At 37.8% G+C, this 24,518-nt stretch overlaps 1 protein-coding gene across 1 annotated transcript in view; it reads left to right on the top strand.

Moving 5' to 3' along the window:
- LOC122815260 (sodium- and chloride-dependent GABA transporter 2-like) overlaps window positions 1-24,518 on the top strand; it is a 942,619-nt gene that overhangs the window by 862,723 nt on the left and 55,378 nt on the right. Inside the window, exon 11 of the mRNA XM_044087611.1 lies at window positions 7,246-7,348. Within this exon, the coding sequence (XP_043943546.1) occupies window positions 7,246-7,348 (103 nt within the window). The remainder of the gene's footprint in view (window positions 1-7,245; window positions 7,349-24,518) is intronic.

Below are 24,518 nucleotides of genomic sequence, written 5' to 3'. Positions count from 1 at the left end.
CTGAGTGTCGAGTCCATTTTACAAGGAGCCGAGAGCTGCAGGGGAACTAAAGTTTAGCGCTGCTTATGCTGTGTCTGCTTATATTGTTAATAGCACAAGTAGTGTACTTGCTTTTGATGCAGAAGGCTGTGGGTTCTTCTCCCACAATAGGTAATTGTATTGCTGATACTGTACTGTGTTGTAAAGGGGGGTGGATGCTGTAGTCCTTTTTGGCGAAGATATCTAGTAGTAACTATGAACCTGTTATCAGTTTGCCATCCATTCCATTCCCTATTGCAATATTACTAGCGTATCACTTTTTTAATGCAACATAGGCAATTTATTCCTCAAGGGCAACAGGCACTTTATTTGTAGATGAAACAATGAAATATAAAGTTGTTTGCTAGCAGCACCCTCTTCATTAGTTACAGATTTCTTTAATGTGGAATTTACTAGTTCAGAGATTGTGCATATTTACTGATACTGGTGGACTGTAGAAGTTTGAGTAGACTTTTATGATGGAAATGTTCTGCATTGGGCTGTTTTGTCATTATTGGTGCATGCATTTTGTTTCATTGTTTACTGGAAAAATGTTCAAAACAATAAATTTAAAATGCTCTCTAACATCTATACTGTATTGTACAAGGAATATAATTTAATACAATCAGGAAGGTGTATCAAAGAGCATGTGTATGTTCCATGTGCAAGGGGCCTATGATTTGAAAACAGCACAAAGTTAATCTTTATCTGCCACTGGCAAAATGTATTTTCTTTGAATGTGGGTTCCAATGCTGTTTCAATGAATGAGAGTTTCAAGGGCAGAGAAGTTTTAATGCTAAGTCTAGTTTCATTGTGAGACTGCATTGCTTTGTTTAGCAGATATTTATTGGTGTCCGTGCTGTAAAATGCAAAATAAAACTTTTCTGGCAAATCATTTAGGAATGAAGTCACTAAATAATGACAGACATTAAGTTTCAGACATCATAACCTTCAGAAAAATGCATGCTAAAGCAAGACCTGTTATTCTATCAACTGTCTTAAGTTTATACAAGATCAATTTTTAGTACTGTTTGTATGTTCCCCTAATATATTTGGCCTTGTCCAGATTTCCTGCATTAAGAGGTTGAGAGGTACGTGGAAATAAATTGCTTCATAGAATTAGGAATATCCAAACATCTCAACTGTCCCCAGTTTTGGCTCAAAATGTTGCTCCCCCCTAATAATCCCTCCGCAAAATAGCAATTTTGGAAGAAAACATGGAGGCTTTACAATTATAAATAACTAATGATCAGAGTTATACATTACTTTTATTTCAGAAATGCATGTAGATTCTCTAATTTTGTCAGCTGCTTAAGTTAACAGTGCTCATATTAAAATGGTGTCCCTTCTTTGACAGGTTCCCAGCTGTATTATCTGGCAATTTTATATTTGTGCATCACATTTTTGGTCTGTTTTTCATAAAATTGTGGTTTTCTGGCAAATTAGTGGCAAATCATTAAAGACTGAAGTTAGAAAATAATGGCAGACATTTGAGTTTCAGATTTCATACCTTTCAGAAAATTCGTACTAATGCAAGACCTACTACTATTCTATTATCTTTCTAAATTTATAAGGGCAATATTTAAAAGAAAAAAGTCTTTATTTTTGGGCCTTTGCCTCAGTTTTATTTATGGGTTTGTTGCTCTAAGAGGTTGGGAGGTATGTGTGTGTGTGTGTGTGTGTGTGTGTGTGTGTGTGTGTGTGTGTGTGTGTGTGTGTGTGTGTGTGTGTGTGTGTGTGTGTGTGTGTGTGTGTGTGTCCAAATTTTGCAGAATGTCCAGATTTTTGTCCCATATTTTTTGACTGTTCCTCATAAATTTTGTGATTTTCTAGAAAATCATTGAAGGCTGAAGTTGCTAAATAATGACACATTTGAGTTTCAGACTTCATGTCCTTTAGAAAAATTCATACTAGCACAAATCCTGTTATTCTAGCAACTTTCTCATACTAGCACAAATCCTGTTATTCTAGCAACTTTCTAAGTTCACAAGAGCATTATTTAATATCTGTCCCTGTTTATTTTAGGCTTTGTCCATATTTCTTGCACTAAGAGGTAGGTGGGGTGTGTGTGTGAATGAAACACCCTAATTAGGGGTAGCAGGTGGTTAGTAATTTACTCAAGCTCAAAACCTGTACCTTAGTTACAGAAAACAAAAGCATGAATCCTCTACCCCAACTACCATGTTGCATTTTTCAAAGAACTGACTTTCAGGTTCATTTTCAATTCAAGGAACCGAGTTTGAGTGAATCTATATTATATTACTGAAGAGGCATTACAGCGAATGCCTCTTCATTGATACTAAAAGAGCGAACCGTGAATTATGAGAATGGCCATAGCTTGGCTGGGGAGGGGGGGTAGCAGTTTGAGAGCTGTGAGTACAAATTTGAAAATCCTAGCTACATCCCTGGTGCTGAGGATGGAGAATGTAGGAGGCTGTTTGATGACAAAGCAGTGACATTGTCATGATTCCCTAAAGTGATTTTTAAGTGATTTCTTAAATAACTTTAGAAATGTGATGGATCTAACATCCTACATGATGTTTCACTGTTATTGGCCAGTTTTGTAGTATGTTCATCTCAATAATCACCGTGGCGAAGAGAGAGACCTCATGAGGAGGTCACTCTCAGAGTTTCTGAGGGAATAAAATGAGGTTCTGAATTGAAAGGATTGTTTAAGTGGTGGATAGAACTGTTCATTCAGGAGTTTAAAGGTCAACAGACTTAGCAGGAAGGAGACAATGCTATCGACTGGAAGCATGCTCCATTTACCCAGGCTGACATTGTGATGCTCGGGAGTGAATGAATTGCAATGTTATTATTTTTTTTTAAATAACTTGTGCCTTTTGGGTAAGAGTAAGGTTATCAGTGGAAGAGAACAGGGAGTAACACATTGATGATTGCTATAGATCACCTAGACTGTTTAGTGACCACATGAGAGATTTTGTAAGATACTTGGAGTTGATTGAGTACCTTCTTTCACTGTGATTCAGCATGTTACGTTTAAAAAAAGGGGTTGATCCAAAAGAAAGCCTGGGTATTTTTGCTGTAAACGGAGTGGTTCAAAGATTAGTAGGGGTTGAGTTCTGGTGCACCTTCTTTTAAACCCAAATAACATGCAAGTAGATTTGTTTGTTCCTAAGGTTAGTTTATTAGTTCTAAAGTAGGCTAAAGTTATTTTGTAAAGTGCTGGTAATTTCCAGTTGAGATGCTATTATTCTAATGACACGTCTAAGTTTTACATTTGGACTGCCCCATGGGGAAGTCATTAATGAATAATTAAAACAGCACAGATTTGTGAAGTACTCCCATGGAAGGAGGTAGTAGGCTGGTGTGAACAGAATCAGCAACTATTATAAAGGTTCAAGCTTGTAGGTAGCTTTGGAACCAAGTATACAACTCTTCAGAGATTTGGCAGTTTTTTAGCTTTTTATTAGTTTGTTGTGGTCAGCACATTCAGATGCTCATTTGAGGTGTATAAACATAGCCACTGTTAAGCACCTTGTCATCAAAGGCCTTAAAGATAGTGTTTGTTGTTAGGAGTATAGCCGTGAGGGTGTTGTGTTTAGCCAGAAGCCATGCTAGTTATCTGAGAGGATGACATACTGTGAGATTTAATCCACGATTTGCTCATAGGCTCATAGGTAAGTACTGGGCTATCTGCCCTTGCAAGCCATTTTAAGCCTAACCAAGATCCCTATTTTATGCTCAAAATAACCAGTCAAATAACTTGTTAATATTAATAGAGAAATATTAATTTCTGTAACAGTTTAGCCAAGGAGTCCAAGTTGGAAATCAGTCTATGGTCCAAAGCTGATGTTGTTGATAGAGTTATTATGAAAGCTTGTTTGTAACATTTTGGAAATTGCCACAAAGTAAAAGGTTAAATATATGAGTGAGAGGTCCAATCATCAGGTTTCTTCCTAGTTTATGTAGGCTGAGATGAATGCTGTATAAGTAAGCTGGTACATTACTGAGAATTTTGCTGAGTTCATCCATGATCCCTTTTTTATTGATAGCCTTGAAGTGAAAGTAGGGGTAGTCAAGGAATATGTGTAATAGTTCCATAGGTTTGGGTAGTTGTTAATAAAGGCATTTTAGGTATATTGCAGCAAGTGGAAAACATTTTGTTTTATGCTCTGGAAAGTTTGAGTTGGTAAGTTTTGCTTATTTATTTTGAAGGCTAAGATGTTGGCGACAGTGTTTTTTTTTTCCTTTCTAGAGTCCAGAATTGTTTTGGGCTTTGTATTTAGGGTTGGTGTAGTTTCCTGAAATAAGTATATTTTGTAGAGTTGACCTTAGTGGATTTTCTTATGCTTAAGTAGTTTGGTGCATGTTTACATTACTTGAGTCATTTTTCTAATCATACTGGCAAGTCCTAGATTTCATGAGTTTGGAAATGTTTGGATCAGCCAGAGGGCCTTGCTTTTTTATAGCCTTCTAATAGTTAATGTAGCTTCCTATTGAAAGGTCAGCAGCCCTAAAACTGAGTGTTGATACAGAAAAAAGACCAGAAAATGCAGGATAATAGTAAAACTCAAACATTGATCTTCTACTTTAATTTTTTTTTTTTTTTTTTGCAAGGGAGTAAGCTCCACCTCATACCCTCAATGTAGGAAACAAACTCCTCACCATCCAAACTTATAATATGAAACCCGAGATCACCATACCTCAGAGAAAAGGGAATACAGAGTCCAAGTCAGTTTTTTCAGCCATTCAGTCTCCTCCTTTAGGGACTCCTCATGCAGGTCCCAAACTTTGAAATGGTTAGCAGTCAATGAATAGAGTGCATCTTTTATAGGAATTGATGCATTAAAGAACATATCTAGAGCTTCTTCAATGGAGTTAGAGGAGCAGAGAGTAGTGCTGTCAGTTTTACCCACTAATAACTATATATAAAGTTGTCAAGTAGTTAGGACTAGACAGCTGTTATTTGGAAGAACTAGTATAAATTTACAATTTTCTAGAATATTGGTATTGAAAATATCCAGGAGATCATGCTTATTGATTGCAGTATTTAATCTTGTCCCTGTGTTAAGTTTCATACGAGATAGTACATGATATATTTTACTTCTGATGAGACTAAGGAAATCTAAGTTAGTTTCTCCTATTATACTTGGCTTATTCTGTTTGATGTTATAGGTAATGGACAGTGTTTGAGGATGATGGAGTATAAATAGTGGCTATGTAAATTGTAGTATGGCTTGCAATGGTAAATTGTATAAGTAACTAGTTGGATTCAGTATCCTTCTTAGTATTATTACTTGTGATAAGTATAGGGAATATATTATAATTGTTTCTAACAAAGGTGAGGACTCTGCCACTTGGTTTGATCCTGGTCACAGCAAGAGGTTCTCCAGTTTGATTCTCGATTGGGGTTCCTTCTGTGTGGAGTCTGCATGTCCTCTCTGGGTTTGCGTGGGTTTCCTCCAGGTGCTCCAGTTTCCTCCCATGTTCCAAAGACATGGATCTGGAGTGTTTCTTCTGAGCCTCCGCTGAAAAATAGGCTCTGTCCTAGTCAGACTTTCCCAGTCAACAAATATTAAATAAATAAATGAAGTGATTTCCTGAAGTACCAATTCAAGGAAGTGTCTCAAGAGCCATTGCCACAAGGAATTGAAAAAGTGATTAGAATTCTCTCAGATCTGGGACATATCGATAATTTGCCTAGTGATTTGTTTACTGATAAAATCTGTGGTATAACAGCATGTGAAGCTGAGACTGCAGTATCTTCTATGTACTTGAGGTTTGGAAGATTGCTAAAAAACAGCTAGACATTCATACAATTTACATAGATAAAGAATATTAAATCGAACAGTATCTACTTAGTGCTTCTGTTGCATTAATAAAGTGTTTTGACTTTGTAGCCGATAAGCATGCTCAGAAGCATAGCTGGCTCAACAAGCTCCCTGTGCCGATATCATGAACCAGTGCCCCACCCCTTCAGTTCAGCTGAAGAGCAAAAATAACAAAGTAAGATGTTCCTTCTACTGGCACACCAACCAGTTGTCCAGATGCACAACACGCCCCTTCTGCCTAGCAATTCAGGTCCCATTTTCTGTGCCATGCACCAACCCTCCTTGGACACCTTTAGTTGAAAGTTTTAGTAAGGAAAATAAGAGATTTTTTTGTGTTACAAACTGTAGAAAACTGCTTTCTACAGATGTAGCAAATAGTTGCTAAATTTTTTACCCTGCTTGCATGGAGTGCTACAGCTCTCAGGTTTAGGTTAAAAAAAAAAATAATAAAAAAGTATTTTTTTTTTGTTTTTAGTTATAAACTTTAGCAAACTGCTTGCTACAATATCATAAGCAATTGCTACAGTTTAGATCACACACGGAATGCGACAGCACTCATGTTTGACTGCAAAAGCAAAACAGGCTTTTAAAAGCCGTTATTGCATTACAAATTAGGATCGTCTGATTGTGCCCCCCCCGCTCTTGACACCGCCCCACCTATGCTATACAACATGCTGATATCAGAGTTGCAAATCTTTTAGTATTGTGTCTTAGAGATAAAATGTGTAGACTTAAACATGCCTGTATGTGCCATAGTCTACCTGAAAGGATGGGTAAAGCCTTTTGCTTCTGAAAAAGGAGAATGCAATTTATTTGTGTACAGTTTTAAAATTTGGCCCTTTCATCCTCTGTCAGTGTACCTTATTAATGTAATTTGGTCTCAATTCCTGTATATTTTTGCACACTCTGAAAGTAAATACTGATGAAACAGACAGCATGTAATCTCCTTTCTTGTATCTTTATCCATTTTGCAAATAGTGTGGAGGGTGACTGTGGTTAGTAATCAAAGAAACAGGTTATATGTGGTTGAGAAAGTCTTTATTTTTAGAGTGCTACAGACATGTATAGTTTAATATTTGGCTGCCAAATTAAAAAAAAATCTGTCTCTCTCTATCTATATATATATATATATATATATATATATATATACATATGTATGCATATGGTCCTAATATTGAAAACATGCATGCCATACAATTAAAGTAATCCTCTTAAGAGATTGTTGTTCTCAATATTAAATTGTGAGTATCTTACCTTTAACTTCATACTTGGTGAACTATTAAAAATTGTAACTGAAACATTGATCTAAACTGTCTTAATTTAATATTGCTATACTGAGAATGACTTGCAATTGAATTGAAAGACATGCTTATAGGTACATTGTTTTATACAGTGGTGTAGTAACTTTCTTCTTTCTGTCTCTGTCTGGCAGGGTGGAATGTATGTCTTTCAGTTGTTTGATTTCTATGCAGCCAGTGGAACCTGTTTACTTTTTGTGGCCATTTTTGAAGCAGTTTGTATTGGCTGGGTGTATGGTAAGTAAATCAAGCACGACTGTTCTATCCCAGGTGAGCAGAACATTTTTTCCTGTATTTTTTTAATTTTGCTTGTAGTCTAGCACCCACTTAGCTTATCCTGTGGCATTAGTCCTCTATCTCCAGCATGCTCACTTATTGCTCTTGCATTGCTCTAGTCATGGCAGCTTCATTAGCATGTCTGCTTTGGGAAATGAAAACATGCACTGACTCTGGTTGATACATTACTCAGGCTAATCATTTATACATATACAAGTCATAAAATATGTGGTATTTCACTATTACATCTGCAACTCCAGCTGCAGCTCTTCCAGTGGCCAGTGAGTGTGTTGATGCAGCATGTATGGGGAGCACATTCCTACCCTGTCTTAGGAAGCTGAGCTCAATAAATCTATTAATTTCCCAGTGAGTGTGTTGATGCAGCATGTATGGGGAGCACATTCCTACCCTATCTTGGGAAGCTGAGCTCATAAAATCTATTAATTTTCCAGTGAGTGTGTTGATGCAGCATGTATGGGGAGCACATTCCTACCCTGTCTTAGGAAGCTGACCTCATTAAATCTATTACCCAGTGAGTGTGTTGATGCAGCATCTATGGGGAGCACATTCCTACCCTGTCTAAGGAAGCTGAGCTCATTAGAGCGAGTGTGTTGATGCAGCATATATAGGGAGCACATTCCTACCCTGTCTTAGGAAGCTGAGCTCATTAGATCTATTAATTTCCTTTACCCTTCATCCTTCCTCTGACAGGCCCCCCACAACTGGAATAATACTTGAACCTGAGTCTTCCTTGTCACAGGTGGATATTGTTCCCCTCTGCCATTGGACAACCTAAAAGGCTCTGTTCTAAACATGAATATTCTTATAGCAAGATTGCTTAAATTTCATTTGCATTTAAGACTTCTTAGCAACTGCTGCCATGCAAATTGTCAGAGGACCTAGGTACATGGCATCTAGTAAGAGTTGTTAAGTTACATCTAGATGAGGTTACAGCAAAAAAATAAAGTTTTTTGTAGCAGGGGAAAAAGCTACAAAAAAAACATGTGGAGGCAGTCTCCCCCAAGACAACCACCATATGGAGGCAGCCTCCCCCAAGACATCTACATGTCTGTGTATCAGATACATGACTGCACAGTAATGAAGACGGAGGAAACCTTCCAGAAGATAAGAAGCATTACCTTGCACACGCCGAGAAACTGCACTAGCAGTGAGTTTTTGTGAGAATCAGTAATGGACAGACTAAAATCGGTCACTGCAATTCGTCAGAGTAACAAAGCAAGGGAAGCCTTATTATAAAAGTAAATTTAATTGAAGTGCTTTTTGTTTGCTCAATATGCAAACTTCCTCAGAAAACTTTTTCAGAAAATATTTTCTGAGGAAGTTTGCATATTGAGCAAACATAAAGCACTTCAATTAAATTTACTTTTATAATAAGGCTTCTCTTGCTTTGTTATTCTGACGAATTGCAGTGACCGATTCTAGTCTGTTTGTAGTTTTTTGAGTTTTCTTGGTTATTGAGAATCAATAATGGAAGCAGACAGTACCTTGTCCAGTTTAAGCCAGCAAGGTATTGAGAAGCCAGGTGCATACCATTCAAAATATCTGGCCCAGTATTCAGGGACATGCATTTTTAGATTATTTCATGGAATTAGCCTACTGGTTAACAGATTTCTGGTGTGTTAGACATTAGATTAATAAACAGTTTGAAATGCCATTTTTTAAAAATGTCTACAGATCTTAACCTTCACCCACATGTCCTAACAAATTTGGATTTTTTTTAATAAACCATGACTTCTGGGAATATAATATATTATGCAATACATTAGAAAATGAGTGATCTATCTCTAGAAAGCTTAAGTTCACATTTATCTATGCCTGTGCTTTTGATTAAACATTTCTTGTTTTGTGATATTCTGAATAAATAGCTGCAAAGTAAAAGGCATTTAGCTGAGGCAGTGAAAAACTGACATAATATCGTGTAGTATGTGTTACTTAACCATCATTCACTTACTATAATGCAGAATCAGAATTAAATTTCACAGATCTCTTCAGATGTAAGGGCTTACAAACAACTGCAATATACTTTTTGTTTCTGTGATAAATATATTAACTTTAAGTCTTTAAGTTCTTCCTCCTTCCCTTTCCAGAACAAACAAATATCATCCAAGAAATGTGTATAATATGTAATCTTCGAGGAAAATTCGGAGGACAATGCAAAACTTTGTTCCCAATAATAAAGGACCAAGTTGGCAAAAAGTGGGGTGCAATAAGCCCCTATAGCCACCCCTTGAGTTTTCCTCGAAGATTATATATTCTACACGTTTTTTGGATGAAATTTTTTTGTTCTGGAAAGGGACATAGGAAGAAATTACAGAATTCTGGGTTTGCATTGAAAGTACTACTTCCATTTTGAGGTTTACTAATTTTCATTCCAAGGAGGCCATTAATTATTTAGATGTTTGAATATATAAAGATTGGATGTGGAGGAGATTTCAATCAAGGATTTATTGTAAGGAAACATTCTTCAATTTTTATTTGCATTTTTGTAGTGTGCACCATTTTTATCAGAAGAACAGTATTGTTAAAGCGCAAATGATTAGGGCCTCCAGAATGACTACAGATCAGGTGGTATTTGAACAAGAAATTAATTACATTAAAAATGTATTTCTTGAGAGATGTTACCCGGAAGAATTCATTCACCAGTTGATGACAGAAGTTAAAAATAAGCGTGAACAAAGTTATGAGCCTATTTTAGGTTTAAAAATAGGGGATCAAATAAGTAGGTCTGAAAAAAACTTGCAGGACACTGCCTTTGGATATAAATATTGTAGTAATTCTATAGACCTAGAAAACAGTATATGGAAATATTGGGGGATTTTAATGCTAACCCCACAAATTAATAAGGTAATACCAGATGCTCCTGTTTTTGTTAGGAGAAGGGGTATGAACTTGAGGGATATTTTGGGAAACAATGCTAAGTTGAACAGCTCCAACACCGTCAGTACTAAAAAAAATGTGGTACTTATAAATGCAGTTATTGTAATCAGTGTCAGTACGTGTCAAATATTAGTGAAATTTTTTTAGAGGCTAGGAACACTGTTATTAAACCAAAGGGACATTTTAAATGTGGTAGTATGGGGAGTTGTTTACTTAGTGAAATATACTTCTTGCATGGCTTTTTATATAGGGAAAATGGAAAGAGTACTAGGAAACGAGTTTATGAGCATGTGTATGATGACACATTGTAAAGATTCCAGTGTACTATAAAGACACTCTAAGGAATGTCCTAATAGTAAGTTTAGTTTTTTTATTTTGGAACAAGTTGCGCAGGACCCAAGGGGAGGCCACTGGGAAGCAAAGTTGAAACATCAGGAGTTGCTTTGGCAACTAAGATTACATGCAGGTATATTCCCTGGGTTAAATGACAATATAAGTATATCTAGTGCTCATAAATTGAGCGATGCCAAATTGTAATACAGCTCCTCTGGTTTTAAACACATGTATTAAATGTCATCCTTTGGTTTTAATGTTTTTATAATTGAATGTGTTTTTCATTTTAAAGTGAAATAGAAGAGGTTTTGATATGAGAAAACAGTGGCGCATTGTGTTTAAACTAGAGAAAGCACACCTAGACTATCTTAATTGATTTTTGTGAATTGTTTTACTTGTAGGGAAGATTGCACTTCTTATTGGTTAGATAAGGGTTAAAATATGGCTGGAAATTAGTTTAACATTGTTCTGATGAAGTCTGAGGTTGCTCGGATGAAAGTGCGTAACTTTTTTTGCTATTAACAATAAATTCGGGTTTTCAGTCTCGTTGGTGGTACAGTCATTCAGTTTGAGGAAAAATCAATGAAGATAAACATGTCTGCTCCATTCCTATTCCTGATTGAGAATCACTGTCAGAATGAGAGGGAACTATTTTTGTTTTTCTGTTTGAAGCAAGTGAAAAAAACTGAATTTAAAACATTAAAAGAAGAAATGAATTCCTTATCAAATCCCATCAAGTCTTCCTTATGCATAGTAATAGAAAAAGGAGAAGTAACTGTCATTTTTGCTTTTTTTTTTTTTGTGGGAGGGTCCCTGGAAAAAACTTATGGCAGGGGCAGTATCCCAGGGATCAGACATCCTAGGCCAGCAATATTACAGTCCCTAACCCACTCCTTCCACCAAGACCAACAAGAGTTGTCCCTTGCCTGATGAGGAAAACTGTACAGCCACAGAGAATTTATCCAACTTCTTGTCCTTAGTGGCTTTAGCTACTCCAGATGGACCAAGAGACATTGATGAGCAGATCAAAGAACCAATTTGGCCACAAAAAGTCACCCTTCAGTGGCTGAGGCAGTGTGGGAGCCAGTCTGACACCCAAAGGCTTCCTAGCAGTTTTCTTCTTCTTCTTCTTGCTGGCAGGGGAAAGAGTAACCAAGGGAAACGGTAACTGCTCTATGGTCCAGCATAAAAAGAAACCTGAAAGATGGATAGCACAGCCAGTGACAGCTGATAAACCTCCTGACAAAAGAATAAGGGTGTTTAGGTAAAAAAATATGATAAAAGAATAAAGATGTTTAGGTAAATAAAATAGATGTCAGTCCACAAAAGCACAATTTCCTGACCCTACTACACTAACACTACATGAAAATGTAGAAATTAAGAAGAAAAATCAGTTTTACACAGTTTTCTTTGTCACAGAAGAGGCACTGTTTTCCTCAGAAAATGAAGAAATGGATGTTTTCCCCAGAACGGGATTTATCTGCCCAGTTTGAAGGATTTTTAGCTGACCATCAGTTCCAAGAAGCCTGCAGAGGGTGCACACATCAGCGGCAAGAAAGATGTGAAGTTTTTTGCCCAAACTGCCATTTTGTGTGGCTCTGCTTGAGCCACTGGCAGTTAAGGCAAATAAACTTTGAAAGCTGGCCACTGATCCTATCCTAGGCAGGATATAACCCAAACAGTGATTCAATGCTGTGACATGGGAGAAGTACTGGTCTGTATGTGTGTGTATATACATATATACATATATATATATATATATATATATATATATATATATATATATATATATATATATATATATAAACAAACTATATAGATATGATGATGTAACTACCTTCATGAAAAGCAGAAGGTCTAGCATCCCTCAGGACATGCAAGTCCATTAGAAACCAGTAAGGGGGAAGGAAGGGTGGATTGTCATATCAAACCATGGTAAATACATAACTTTGATACCCTATTCATTCAGTCTGTTCAGTCTGGCTTGTGGATGAAAATTCCAAGCTATTTGAACTCCAGGGGGGCATTATGACATGAACCATTTGAGGATAGAGGTACCAAAGGATGCTCTAGCCCTAGAACTGAAGTCCAGTTTGTAGTGTTTAATGGATGTGTGCATGGAGGACCAAGTGGCAGTTATGCAGATTTTATCTATTGATGAACACCTAAAGAGGACAGTAGAAGTTGTGAGCTGCCCTGCTGGAATAAGTCTTAGTTTTACTCGGCAACAGGTGGTTATGCGAGAAATAGACATAAGTAATGCAGTCTGAAAGCCATTTGTGAAGTGTAACTTTGAAAACTTTTCAAACGTGTTAATTTCTTGCAAGGGAAACAAACAGCTGACATTCCCTCTTGAAAAATCTGCTTCTATGAAGGTAGAATAATAATTGCCTGTGCATATCCAAAGTTTGGAGACTGTACCCTCCTTTGTTAGATGAATGGGAAAAAAACACTGGTAAGTGATTGGATTGTATCATGGTCATCTCAGAAGTCAGTTTAGGAAGAAAGGATGGGCTTGTATGAAGGGACACTTTGGCCTAATGAAAAAAGAAGTAGAGTGCAGAAGAAGAAGAAGAAGAAAGGGTCTGAAGCTTGAAAATCATTCTAGCAGAAATGATCACTATAAAAAACAATGTATTTAATAACTAAGGAAGCTGGTTCAAATGGTGGTTTTGTCATTGCTTCCAAAGTGAAGTTTAAATCCCATGGGGGGAATAGGTTCTGTTATTGGAGGCCCGAGTAAGAGAACTCCTTTGAGAAAGGCATTAAAAGCTTATGTGAGGCGAGTGAATTACCATGGTGGCCCATATGAAAATTAGAAATAACTACTAGCTGCACTTTAATGATGGAAAGACTAAAAGCCTGAGTTAAAAATGTGTGCTAGTTATGGGAGAACATGTGGAGCAGAGGCTGAAAAGAGTTAAATGTTCTGAGATGAGGCTCAGATGAGTAAACATTTATACTTTTTATGGAAGGGTGTATGGGTAGTCTCTGTCTGATAAACAGAATCTTAATCATCTCAAAAGAGAGTGATGCATCCTTGGCTATCAGTGGAATTGGAGAAGCCAAGTGGTCAGTTTTAGGTTGGGAGATATGGGTGAGGCTTGCCAGAGGGATATGATAGGAGATCATGTGCTGGATCTAATATCTGGGGGAAGGGTGTCCCTGAGATGAAGCCTGAGAAGGGAAATCCAACTTTGTCTGGGCCAGATGGGGGGCTATGTGAGGATGACAGAAGCCTTTCACCTGGTTGCTTTCTGTAAAAACATGGGGATCAGGGCAAAGGATGGAAAGGGATATAGAAGACCAAGAGGCTATTGCTCATTGACTGTTCCTGTGGTGGGATCATGGCAAAGTACCTTCTGCATTTTGTGTTATCCAAGAGGGCAGTAAGGTTAGAGCAGTGGAAGTCCCAGTGATTGAAGATCTGGTTCACAATCACTGGATTGATGGACCATTCATGAGGCATCAGAATGGATCTGCTGAGCCTGTCTGAAAGGCAGTTGATAGCTCCCAGTATATGCAATGCTGTAAGAAAATGGTGTGATCTAATACCCATTGCCAAATCATAATTGCTTCCCGACATAAGGGGTACAATCTGGTTCACCAGTGTATGTTAATGTATCAAACTACTGTCATGTTATTTGTTTGGATAGAAATACTCACACTGGAAAACAATCCTGAAGTTCATGCAATACTAGGAGAACTGATGCATCTCTATGAACTTTATGTGAATATCGGCCTCATTGGGATACATAAACCTTGGACCATCCTCTTGAATAATACCACCCAACCCCCACCTGAGTGATGAGGCATCTGTGGCCATAACTGCTTCTGGAGGAGGAATGTCAAAAGGTCTGCAAGAGTGGATAAAAGGGGAGTCTAGCCACTGCTGAAAATGCTGCCCGCATGTATTGCTTGTTAGAATCAGCTTGCAAAGAGGATGTAGGTGCTGAAGTCATTGCACTTGCAAGACCCATTTCAGTATTCTCTTGAGATAATGCACCAATGCGGCAGTCAGTGATGTAGCCTGTAAAAGAGTTTAAACAGCAAACTTCAAAGTCTCAATCCTGCCTGGCAGAAGGGAAACAATGAGTTTAGTTGTGTCCAACTAACAGCTAATAAAGAGAATCCTCTGGGTGGGTTGAAGATTTGACTTCTGGAAGTTTATGGAAATTCCCAAGGATAGACAGCCATGACAGATTATCTTGTGATATTTGTGAGAGACACCATCATGGAAGCAGCTAGGTGGCAGTTGTCCAGGTACAGGAAAACTCTGAATCCATGGAGACATAGCTGTGCTGCTATGATGGACATGCACTTGGTGAGCACCCAAGGGCTCTGGCAGGATCAAAGGATAAGGCTCCGAACTGGTAATGTCTAACTCCCAGACAGAAACAAAGGAACTTCTTGGACACTTTTGGTATCTTTAAGTGGAAGCAAGCACATCCACAGACAGGGCAGAACTGATTGAACCACAACCATCCTGAACTAGGTCTTTTTGACAAATTTGTTTAGGTGGCTGAGGTTCAATATGGACCTGAGGTACTTGTTTTTATTTTAGAGCCCAAATGAATCTTAAATAAAAGCCTGACTATCTCTGTTCTGGTCTAGTGGGGCCTTCTAAAATTGCTCTTTTGTAGAGCAGCAAGATGATCTCTTTTACCACCACTTTTGCTTGATTATGTGAAACATGCTGCAATGGCTGTTTTGAATTTGGTGGTGTTAGGAAAAAGAGTATAGAATAATCTTTGGTTATGATCCCTTTGACCCATCTGTCTTACATGATGACCTCCTACACAACATGTTTAAGGGATAAACAACCCCCAACTACCACCAGAGGGGAATAGTTGGGCAGCCTTTCAGGGGCATTGGGTTTACTTTGTCAGATAAAGGGCTGCTGTATCCTTGTTTATGTGGATCCTCTCTGCTTCTGTGCTTGCATCTTTTAAAGAGGTCACCTCTAAATTTTCTGCTAATGTATTGGCTATATCCCTGGGATTGGAATGTGTGAAATTATTATGGGTGAGCTCATTGCCTTATTAGACATTTTTTCTTAATTTCCTGACATAAATGAAAAAAGCTTTGTAGTTTTCTTAGCTATCTATAGCAGCCCTAAGTTTGTACTATGCTTCATGTTTTCTAATAGTGCTCTTACATTCCTTGTATGCATGTTTCATTGTGGACTTGTGGTAGGGTAATGGGGATTTCTTACAATTTTTCATTATTTTTCTTCCTTGGTTATACATTTTATAATATAGGAGTTTCCATCAGAGAGGTTTATTCCTAAATGTACCATTATGTTTAGGGCAGCTGGGTATAGACTTTTCTATGCATCTATTTAGGTGTTGGTAAAAATTGCAGGTGAATGTCTTATCCAAGTCTATTTATGGGGTATTGTTGGGAATTTTGAGTAGGTCTTGTACAAGCTGAAGTGTGATTGCCCAGAAAAAGTCTTCAAAGATGGTCTCTTTAGTCATGGAGTGGTACCACTAGGCCTGACAGAGAAGATAACTGATTTATTGTTAGATTCAACAAGATATGAAGAGACACAGGGAGAGAGTAATACTGAATCCATCGCAAATATCTTGGCTGATACATTTAGCTTTTTAATCTCAGCCTCTCCACAGGTATGTGCCTAAGACAAGGAGACCAGTAGTTAGGGTCCCTCTACATAAAAAGTGTATTGTAACTGACCCTAGAAATTATCATCCCATTAGCCTCACTAGTACCATTTCTAAAATCTCGAGTATATTTTGGTCAGTGTCATTAACAAGCCATGTTCAACCCAGAATTGATGGACATGCTCCACCTAAAGAAAACCATATCCCCTCGAGCCACACGCTTTAGGGATCTAAACCTCACCACAACAATAAATAGGATGCGCTGGAGGGATAGATTCCTGTCCCTGAGACTTCCCATGCTCTGGAACAAGATTCCAATCTACATTAGGCAGAGCTCCTCGCTAGCACTCTTCAAGAGAAACCTAGACGAGTGGATGGGAAACAGGAAGTTTACCCCGGGGATCACTTCAGTGGCTGTATGGACAGAGGCACAGGGAACTAAATCCAGCTAGCCTTATAAATGCCTTTGGGCAGATAGCCTAGTATCTACCTATGACCCTATGAACATAATTTGGTAGATTACAATTAATTGATCCTAGTCAGAATAGATTTGTGAAGGGTCTTGCTTGCTTAATTTGGATGAGTTTTTTTGAGGGTGTGATTGATTACATCAATGGGGGGGGGGTCATTCTGCTCATACTGCCAATCTCAACCTTGGTAAGGAATTCAGTGTGATTCCCCATGCATTTATTTATTTATTTTATTTTATTTATTTATTTTAATTTGTTTAGCGGGGCAGTACACTGATCATTACAGACCATTTACAGGCACAGCCTGGGTGAAACACAGCCTAGGTGAAGAGATTCACAAAAAAAAGAAAGAACAAATTCACAAACACAGAGTAAACACAGAACATAGATAATACCATAGACAATTGATACAATATGTACATAATATTAGCAGAGTAGAAAATCAAATGTGAGCTAATTTTAGCAATAAATATGAGAGGGAAGCAGCAGCTGAGAACAGAGATCAAAGCAGAAGTGATGCAGATGAGGAGTGAGTTAGGTTATGTGTCCAGTGGAAAAGCACTTGCAGTCAGATTTTTTATGAAGATGACTTTTGAGATGAGCTCTGGAGGTGAAGAAAGAGGAGACTTCTTTAAGGGGAAGGGATTGCCAGAGGTTAGGTGCAAGAATGGAAAAGGAATGGTCAATACAGTGCAGTTCGGGGTATCTGGAGTGAGGGTGTTAATTGGGAGAGGTTGCAGAGGTTGGTGGGGTGGTTTTATTATGGAGTTTGGCTGCAAGAGATGGGAAAGCACCTGGTTGAAGTAGTTTGAAAACAAGAGACACTAGCTGTAGCCCATCTCTGTAGGAGATTTGTAGCCATTTGGTCCTGGAGACTGTAAAGCAATGTTGTTCCTGAGGGGAGGAATTGGAAATGAACCAGAAGATTTTGTTTTCAATGGACTGTAAAGTGGATAAATTTTCTGAGAAGATGCAGCTGTTATGGAGAGCTCATATTCAAGTTGAGCAAAGAGGACACCTTTGCATATTCTAGCTCTAACTGGTCTGGAGAGAAATGGAGATATTTTCCAGGACCAGTATAAAAAAGAACTGATCTTTTTCTTGGTGTTTTCAGTGTGGCTTTGGAAGTTAAGTGAGTGGCCTAGCCATAAATCCAAGTATTTAAAGGATGTGGTTGTTCTGTTGGGCAGTTGCTGAGATTTTGACATTTTAAGTCTTTTTCAGCTTTTGTGAGGTTCCAAAAAATATCATACTTTATGTTTTAGAAGGGCTTAGGAGTAGCTTTCAGACTGAAGCTGTGTTGTAATAGTTGAATGTGAGGGACTGCTTCAAAGAATAACCATGTTATCTGCAAAAAGAGTGATAGGAAGTTTAGGGAGATGAGAGAGCAACTTGTGCAGATGGAAAACAAAAGAGGGGAGAGGGATGGGCCTAATTTGACAAAGTAAACAAGAACTTCCACAAAACAAAAATAAGGCAAAAGAGCAGTGCCACAACAAGTGTGAAGGCTGAAACAATGTCTTTTATGTTAAAAACTGAGCGCTTTCACCAAGACAATGCTTGGCTTCATTAGAGTTAGCACCACAATTAAACAATACAGTTAAATGTCCCTAGTAATTATTGACACAAGAAGAAATATCTAATAAAACTAGACTTTCCACTGTGTGAAACCTTAAACCTGTTGTATCAGAGGCAACATGGGATATATGCAAATTACCCTTTAAGGATAGCAGGTGTTTCAGCTAAATGGCAATTCTGAATGTCCATGACTTATTCTTTTACTTTTAAGCCTATTTATGGAAAATTTCAAGCCAATAAAGCCAAACCCCTCTAGCTGTAGACATGCATGTTTCTGCCTTCTTACGGCATCATCAGCACAGCATAAGAAGAATGTTTGACTTTTGGAAACACAGGTTTGTCGTACCCAATTGATATCAATAAACATTAGGGTATCTACAATATATCCCAACTAACAAACTAAAACAATGAGCAAAAGGTCACACAGAAAAAACAATTAGCTAAAAAGCACAAGAAGAAAAATCTAGTAAAAGTAAAAGAAAAAGTCACGGACATTCAAAATTGCCATGTAGCTTAAACACCTGATATCCTTAAAGGGTTGTTGTTTGTCTTTCGGCTTTTTCCCGGTAAGGTGTCGCCACAGTGGAACTCCAGTCTGCTAATGATTGGCAGTAGATTTTTACGAAATGCCAAGGTGCCAGCTCGACACCCAACCTTCAACTAAGGCATGCCCATTTACGCACGCATGTCTTTTGAATGCTACCCAACCGCGAGGAGGACATGCAGACTCCACACAGAAGGCACTCCCAAGCCAAGCTGAGAATTGAACGGGAGAACATCTTGCTGTGAGGTAACAACGCTACCGCTGTACCACCATGGAATTGATATCCTTAAAGGGTAATTTGCATATATCCCATGTTGCATCTGATAAGAGGTTTAAGGTATCACACCGCAGAAAGTCTAGCTTTACTAGATTTTTCTTCTTGTGTTTTTTAATCAGTCATTTTTTTCTGTGTGACCTTTTTACTCATTGTTTTAGTTTGTTAGTTGACATATTTTGTAAGGGCAGGCACGGTGGTGCAGCGGTTAGCATTGCTGCCTCACAGCAAGAGGTTCTCCAGTTCGATTTTCGGCTGGGGTGCCTTCTGTGCGGAGTCTGCATGTCCTTCCTGTGGTCACGTGGGTTTCCGCCGGGTGCTCCGGTTTCCTCCCAAAGACATGCAGTAGGTGGATTGGACACTCTAAATTGACCCTAGGTGTGAGTGTGTGCATGTGTGTGCCTTCTGTGGAAGGCTTGGCGCTGGGCTGGCAACTCGACACCGTAAAACTCAACTACCAATCATGAGTGGACAGATGATCCGCTGTGGTGACCCCTAACCAGGAAAAGCCGAAAGAAGAAGAAGAAGTTGGGATATTTTGTAGACACCCTAATGTTAATGGATATCAGTTAGGCACGACAACCCTGTGTTTCCAAAAGTCAAATATTCATTTTATGCTGTGCTGATGATGCCATAAGAAGGCAGAAACATGCATGTCCACAGCTGGAGGAGTTTGGCTTTATTGGCCTGAAATTGTCCATAAATAGACTTAAAAGTAAAAGAAAAAGTTATGGACATTCTGAATTGCCATTTAGCTGAAACACCTGATCTCCTTAAAGGGTAATTTGCATATATCTCATGCTACCTCTGATACAAGAGGTTTAAGTTATCACACAGTGAAAAGTCTAGCTTGTTTTTTAACCAGTTGTTTTTTCTGTTACCATTTTACTCATTGTTCTACTAATCATTGACTTCACACTATCCACCAATAAAAAGTCTTGAAAAACAAATATAAATACTTAAGTTAGATGCACAAGAACATAACTAATGATAATAAAAATAACTAAAACGAGTTTATATATAAACCTTATTACAATAAGAAATAATTTCATATATAACCTAGCTTACCTAGTCAAATTTTACTCTGTCTTAATTTTAACACAGAAAATATTGAAATCATTTCATTCAAGCCTGGTTTAGTGTTGGCATTGATTTTTAACTGCCAGATATTCTTCTTGTGTTCTAACTATGTCTCAAGATCACCACCTCTACCTCTATCCCCTACCTTGTCAAATTAGGCCCATCCCTATTGAAAAAAAGAAACTTCTTAAAATTAGGACATTCAATAGAATGTGAATAAAGTGCATTGGTTGTTACTTTTATTTTTTATATCCCTAGTTTGTTCAACTATACTTTCCTTTAACTTTCTAATGTTTTTCCTGCTTAATATGCTGGACATGACATACATGTAACCAGATATATCACTAATTTATTGTTGCAATCCACCCTACCTGGAAAGGAACCACCCTATTATAGTGGGTTATTGTCACTTGCGAACCATCATTAATACATTTACAAAATCTACATGCTCCACACTTAAACATTTGTGATTTAAAAACATGTCTTCTCTTCATGTTTTGTAGATTCCAGTAATACTTTAATATTATGTCCCCTAGCATACACTGTTTGCAGTGATCCCCAACGAACAACTTTAATATCAGGTGGAAAAACAGTCTTCCAGATATCATTTAAAATCCTCACAAATCCATATGCATCATAGTTATATGGAATCACCAAGGCTTGTATTTTATCACCAACCATATTTGCATCTGTTTGTGAACTAATGGTGTAGCAACCTATAACAGTGTTGTTCAAATTGGTTGGAACATAGTTTTTCTGTTTTGCAGAACTTCTATTTTTTAACTAACAAATTTAGTGGATAGTTCTTTTATCTGAACATTTTGAATAGTATGTCATTTTCCTTAATGAAGTTGCTATCATCACTAATAATCTGTGATAACCTAACTAGTTGTCCTTTAACAATCCCTCTCATTTGATGTACTGGGTGACAACTATCGTAATGAAAAAAATAATTAGAATATGTTTTTTTCCTGTATATTGTAGAACCAAAACAGAAATTTACTTGGTCCTGGTAGACACATATGTCTAAGTATTCTATACACTGCCAGTTCTTTCTGTAAATTAATCTCAAAAAAAATTGTTGAACTGTTCAAGTAATCAATAAATTCTTCAATAAGTTCCATACTACCTTTCCATAAGATCAATATATCATCAAGTAATCTATAATATGTTACCAGATTAGTAGCAAACTTAGAATGCAAAACAATGTCTTCCTACCATTGGGCCAAAACTAGGTTAGCAAAGATAGGTGCACATTTAGCACACATTGCTACCCCTGCAGTCTGCCTAAAATATTCCCCATCAAAGTTTAAAAAAATGTTAGTTAAAACTATCTCCATGAAATCAAATAGTAATTTAGTTCTACAATTTGTCAAAGTCTTGCTAACATTTATGCATTCATTGAACATTTCAAGTCCTCATTTGTGTGGAATTACTGAAAACAAGTTGTCTATATCAATTGCCAGGAACCATAAACCCTCATAATATTGCACACCTAGCAACAATTCTAAAAGGTGCCATGAATCTCTAATCATTTGCTGTTTGTTTTTAGGTATGTGCCTAGAATGGTAATCCACAAACCCAACTATAGTTTCCATCTTTGAGCCGCGTGCTGCCACTATGGGTATTGTAGGTGGATCAGTGGTATCTTTGTGAATTTTAGGAATTCCAAAGATACTCAGAATACTAGTTTTTTTACTAATAAAAACTCATATTCAGACTATGTTATAGTGGCATCATGCAATAGTTCAAACAAATAATCAGTTTTGGCATACAAAACATTGATTTGATTTTTTGATACTCTCTCATATGTGCTATCATCATTTAAAATACTAAACATTTTAAACACATAATCAAAATGATTCATAATAACCACACCCCTCTCTTGTCTGGCTTCATAACTTATACTTCTCTTTTTTTTCATTAATTTTTGTAAAATATTTCTTTCTTCAATATTCAAATTGTCTGTAAAATGATTGCTTAACTTAATATAACTTTTAAAAGCTTGTTTACTTATTTGTTCAAATGCCAAAACCAAGAAATGGGGGAGACAGGAATAAAAATACTTTTCTTTCTTAATGGACAAGAAATAAGAGTTTGTAATCTGTGCTTAAAATAAAGTTTCAAGTTAAGTTGCCTGGTATACAACTTCAAATTTAACAACAAGTTGGAAATATCTGACTTGTAACAGGCACATATGTGAAACCTTTTGAAAATAGAAAAAAATGTGCTTCCGTTAAGACATCATTAAAATTGTTAATACAAAATCTGAATTGCCCTGAGTCCTCATTGTGCAAAATGTCTACATTTAATGATTGCTCCTCTGATTCTGGTTCCAGCTGGAATTCCTGTATCCCCCTTGTTCTGGACCTTGCTGTATGCTGCTGATGATATCTCTGGTTTTGGTTTGTAAGTTCCCCTATTCTCTTAGAACGTCTTGGGGGGGGATATTATAAAAACTGTCTGGTTCATGGCCTTCCCGCACAACATTTCAAGCAAAATCAGGAAAGGAAATCTATTAAACTAGCTAGGGACGCTAAAGAATATTATGACAAATGTGCATATCCATTACTTAATTCCCGCCCAACATTTCCTGATAGTATATTTCTCAAAAAACAGGTCGGAACCTGTTTGGGAAGTGTGCTGCTTACCTGTTAAGCAATTGTCTGGCTGATTGTTTTTTTTTTTCTTTTTCTATCAGTCCTCTGCCTCCTCCTGCTGGGCAGGCACTGATTCAAGTTTATCCCCCACCCATCCCCTCCCATCTGTTGTGCTGCTCCCCCCCCCTCAGATCAATAATCTATAAGACCTCCAAAACAAGTGTACCATTTTGCCCCACATAGTTTTTTCTTGTAACACTGCTGCCTAATCATCTTTCCTTCAGAGATTAAGACAAAAATAAAGAGCAGTTGTCCATTTTGACTTTGCTGCAATCTTCTAGCTCTGACTATACTTACTGATTGTTTTTGGTACTCTCTTCTCTTCCTGGCCAGTGTAGCCCCATTCCATTCACTCTCACTAACACTCGGGCTCACTCACTCAACACCCCATTCCCACTCACCCCACTTCAATTACATTTACTCACATCCTGTTCTAACCACACCCCATTTCCTCCTCCACACCCAATACAGCCCATCCAGTCATATCCTCTCTTTTCTTTTTCACTGCCACTCCCTCCATTTCTACCTCAGTCAACTGTTCTCTTCCACTCCCACTCCTCCTGTTACTCATACTTCCAACCACTCCCCCAACTAATCCAGTACTTTACTCCACCTTATTCTTTTTTCTACTCTCACACTCCTACTGAAGCTTCATCTTACCTCCCTACAGCTAAGACATGCTCCTATACCTACTCCTTTCAATTCATCTACTTAATGTTCTCTCATTAACTACATCCTACCACATTCCGCTACATGACGAATCCTCTAGTCCCACCTTTCCTCTCCTACTTTCACATAACACAACTCCATGCTCCTTCCATATAGTATCTTCTCTTTTCTCTCATCACTTCTTACATCTGTTCAAACACAATCTCTCTCCTAAACTCTCCCACCTCCCTAAGCTCAAATCCAAACTCCTTCTGCAACACTCTCTTAGGTATGTCCCCCTTCATCTGGATTCTTACCCTACTTCTTGCAGGAGATATTCATCCTAACCCGGTCCTCTAGCCAACTTCTCTGACCCCTCAAACCCCCCCTTTTTCCATCTCCACCCAGATTCCCACTCTATCTCAGCCTACCTCTTCTGCTAAGCACCTTAAAATCCTAGGTCTCAATATGCATAGTACAGTAAATAAACTCCCTGATCTTCACTCCTGGATAACAATACACTCCCCAGATAGCCTCTGCATCTCTGAAACATGGCTAAAGCCTCACATATCAAATAAAGAAGTCGTCCCATCCAGCTACAACATCTTCCACCAGAACAGGCCTACTAAACAAGGGGGTAGGTAGCTGTCCTTTACTCAGAAATCTTTTCTCTCCATCCCTTACCATACTCCCCCCTAGTTGTCACCCAGCTGAGATCCTCATAGTTAACTGTAACCTAAATGATCATAAAAAGATTGCCATCGCTGTTATCTACATACCTCTCGGCAACAATCTCCATATACTAGAGCCATTTCTTGCCTGAATCTCCAAAACCATTGCCTGTGAAACTGTTATAGTAGGGGATGTTAATATCAAATGGAATTCTCTCACAACAACTCCCCCAAAACTAGCATTAATCTATATGGTTTCACCCAGCTGAACACCTCCCCAACTCGTATGAATCAACAATCCAATACCAGCTCTACTATAGACTGGATACTTACCTCCCATCCTGATCATTG

The sequence above is a fragment of the Protopterus annectens genome, chromosome 11.part0, assembly GCF_019279795.1.
Source record: "Protopterus annectens isolate FY-2018-M chromosome 11.part0, PAN1.0, whole genome shotgun sequence".
NCBI classification, from domain to species: domain Eukaryota; kingdom Metazoa; phylum Chordata; order Ceratodontiformes; family Protopteridae; genus Protopterus; species Protopterus annectens.
The sequence above is the reverse complement of the archived record's forward strand: the minus strand, read 5'-3'. Positions and strand labels throughout refer to the sequence as shown.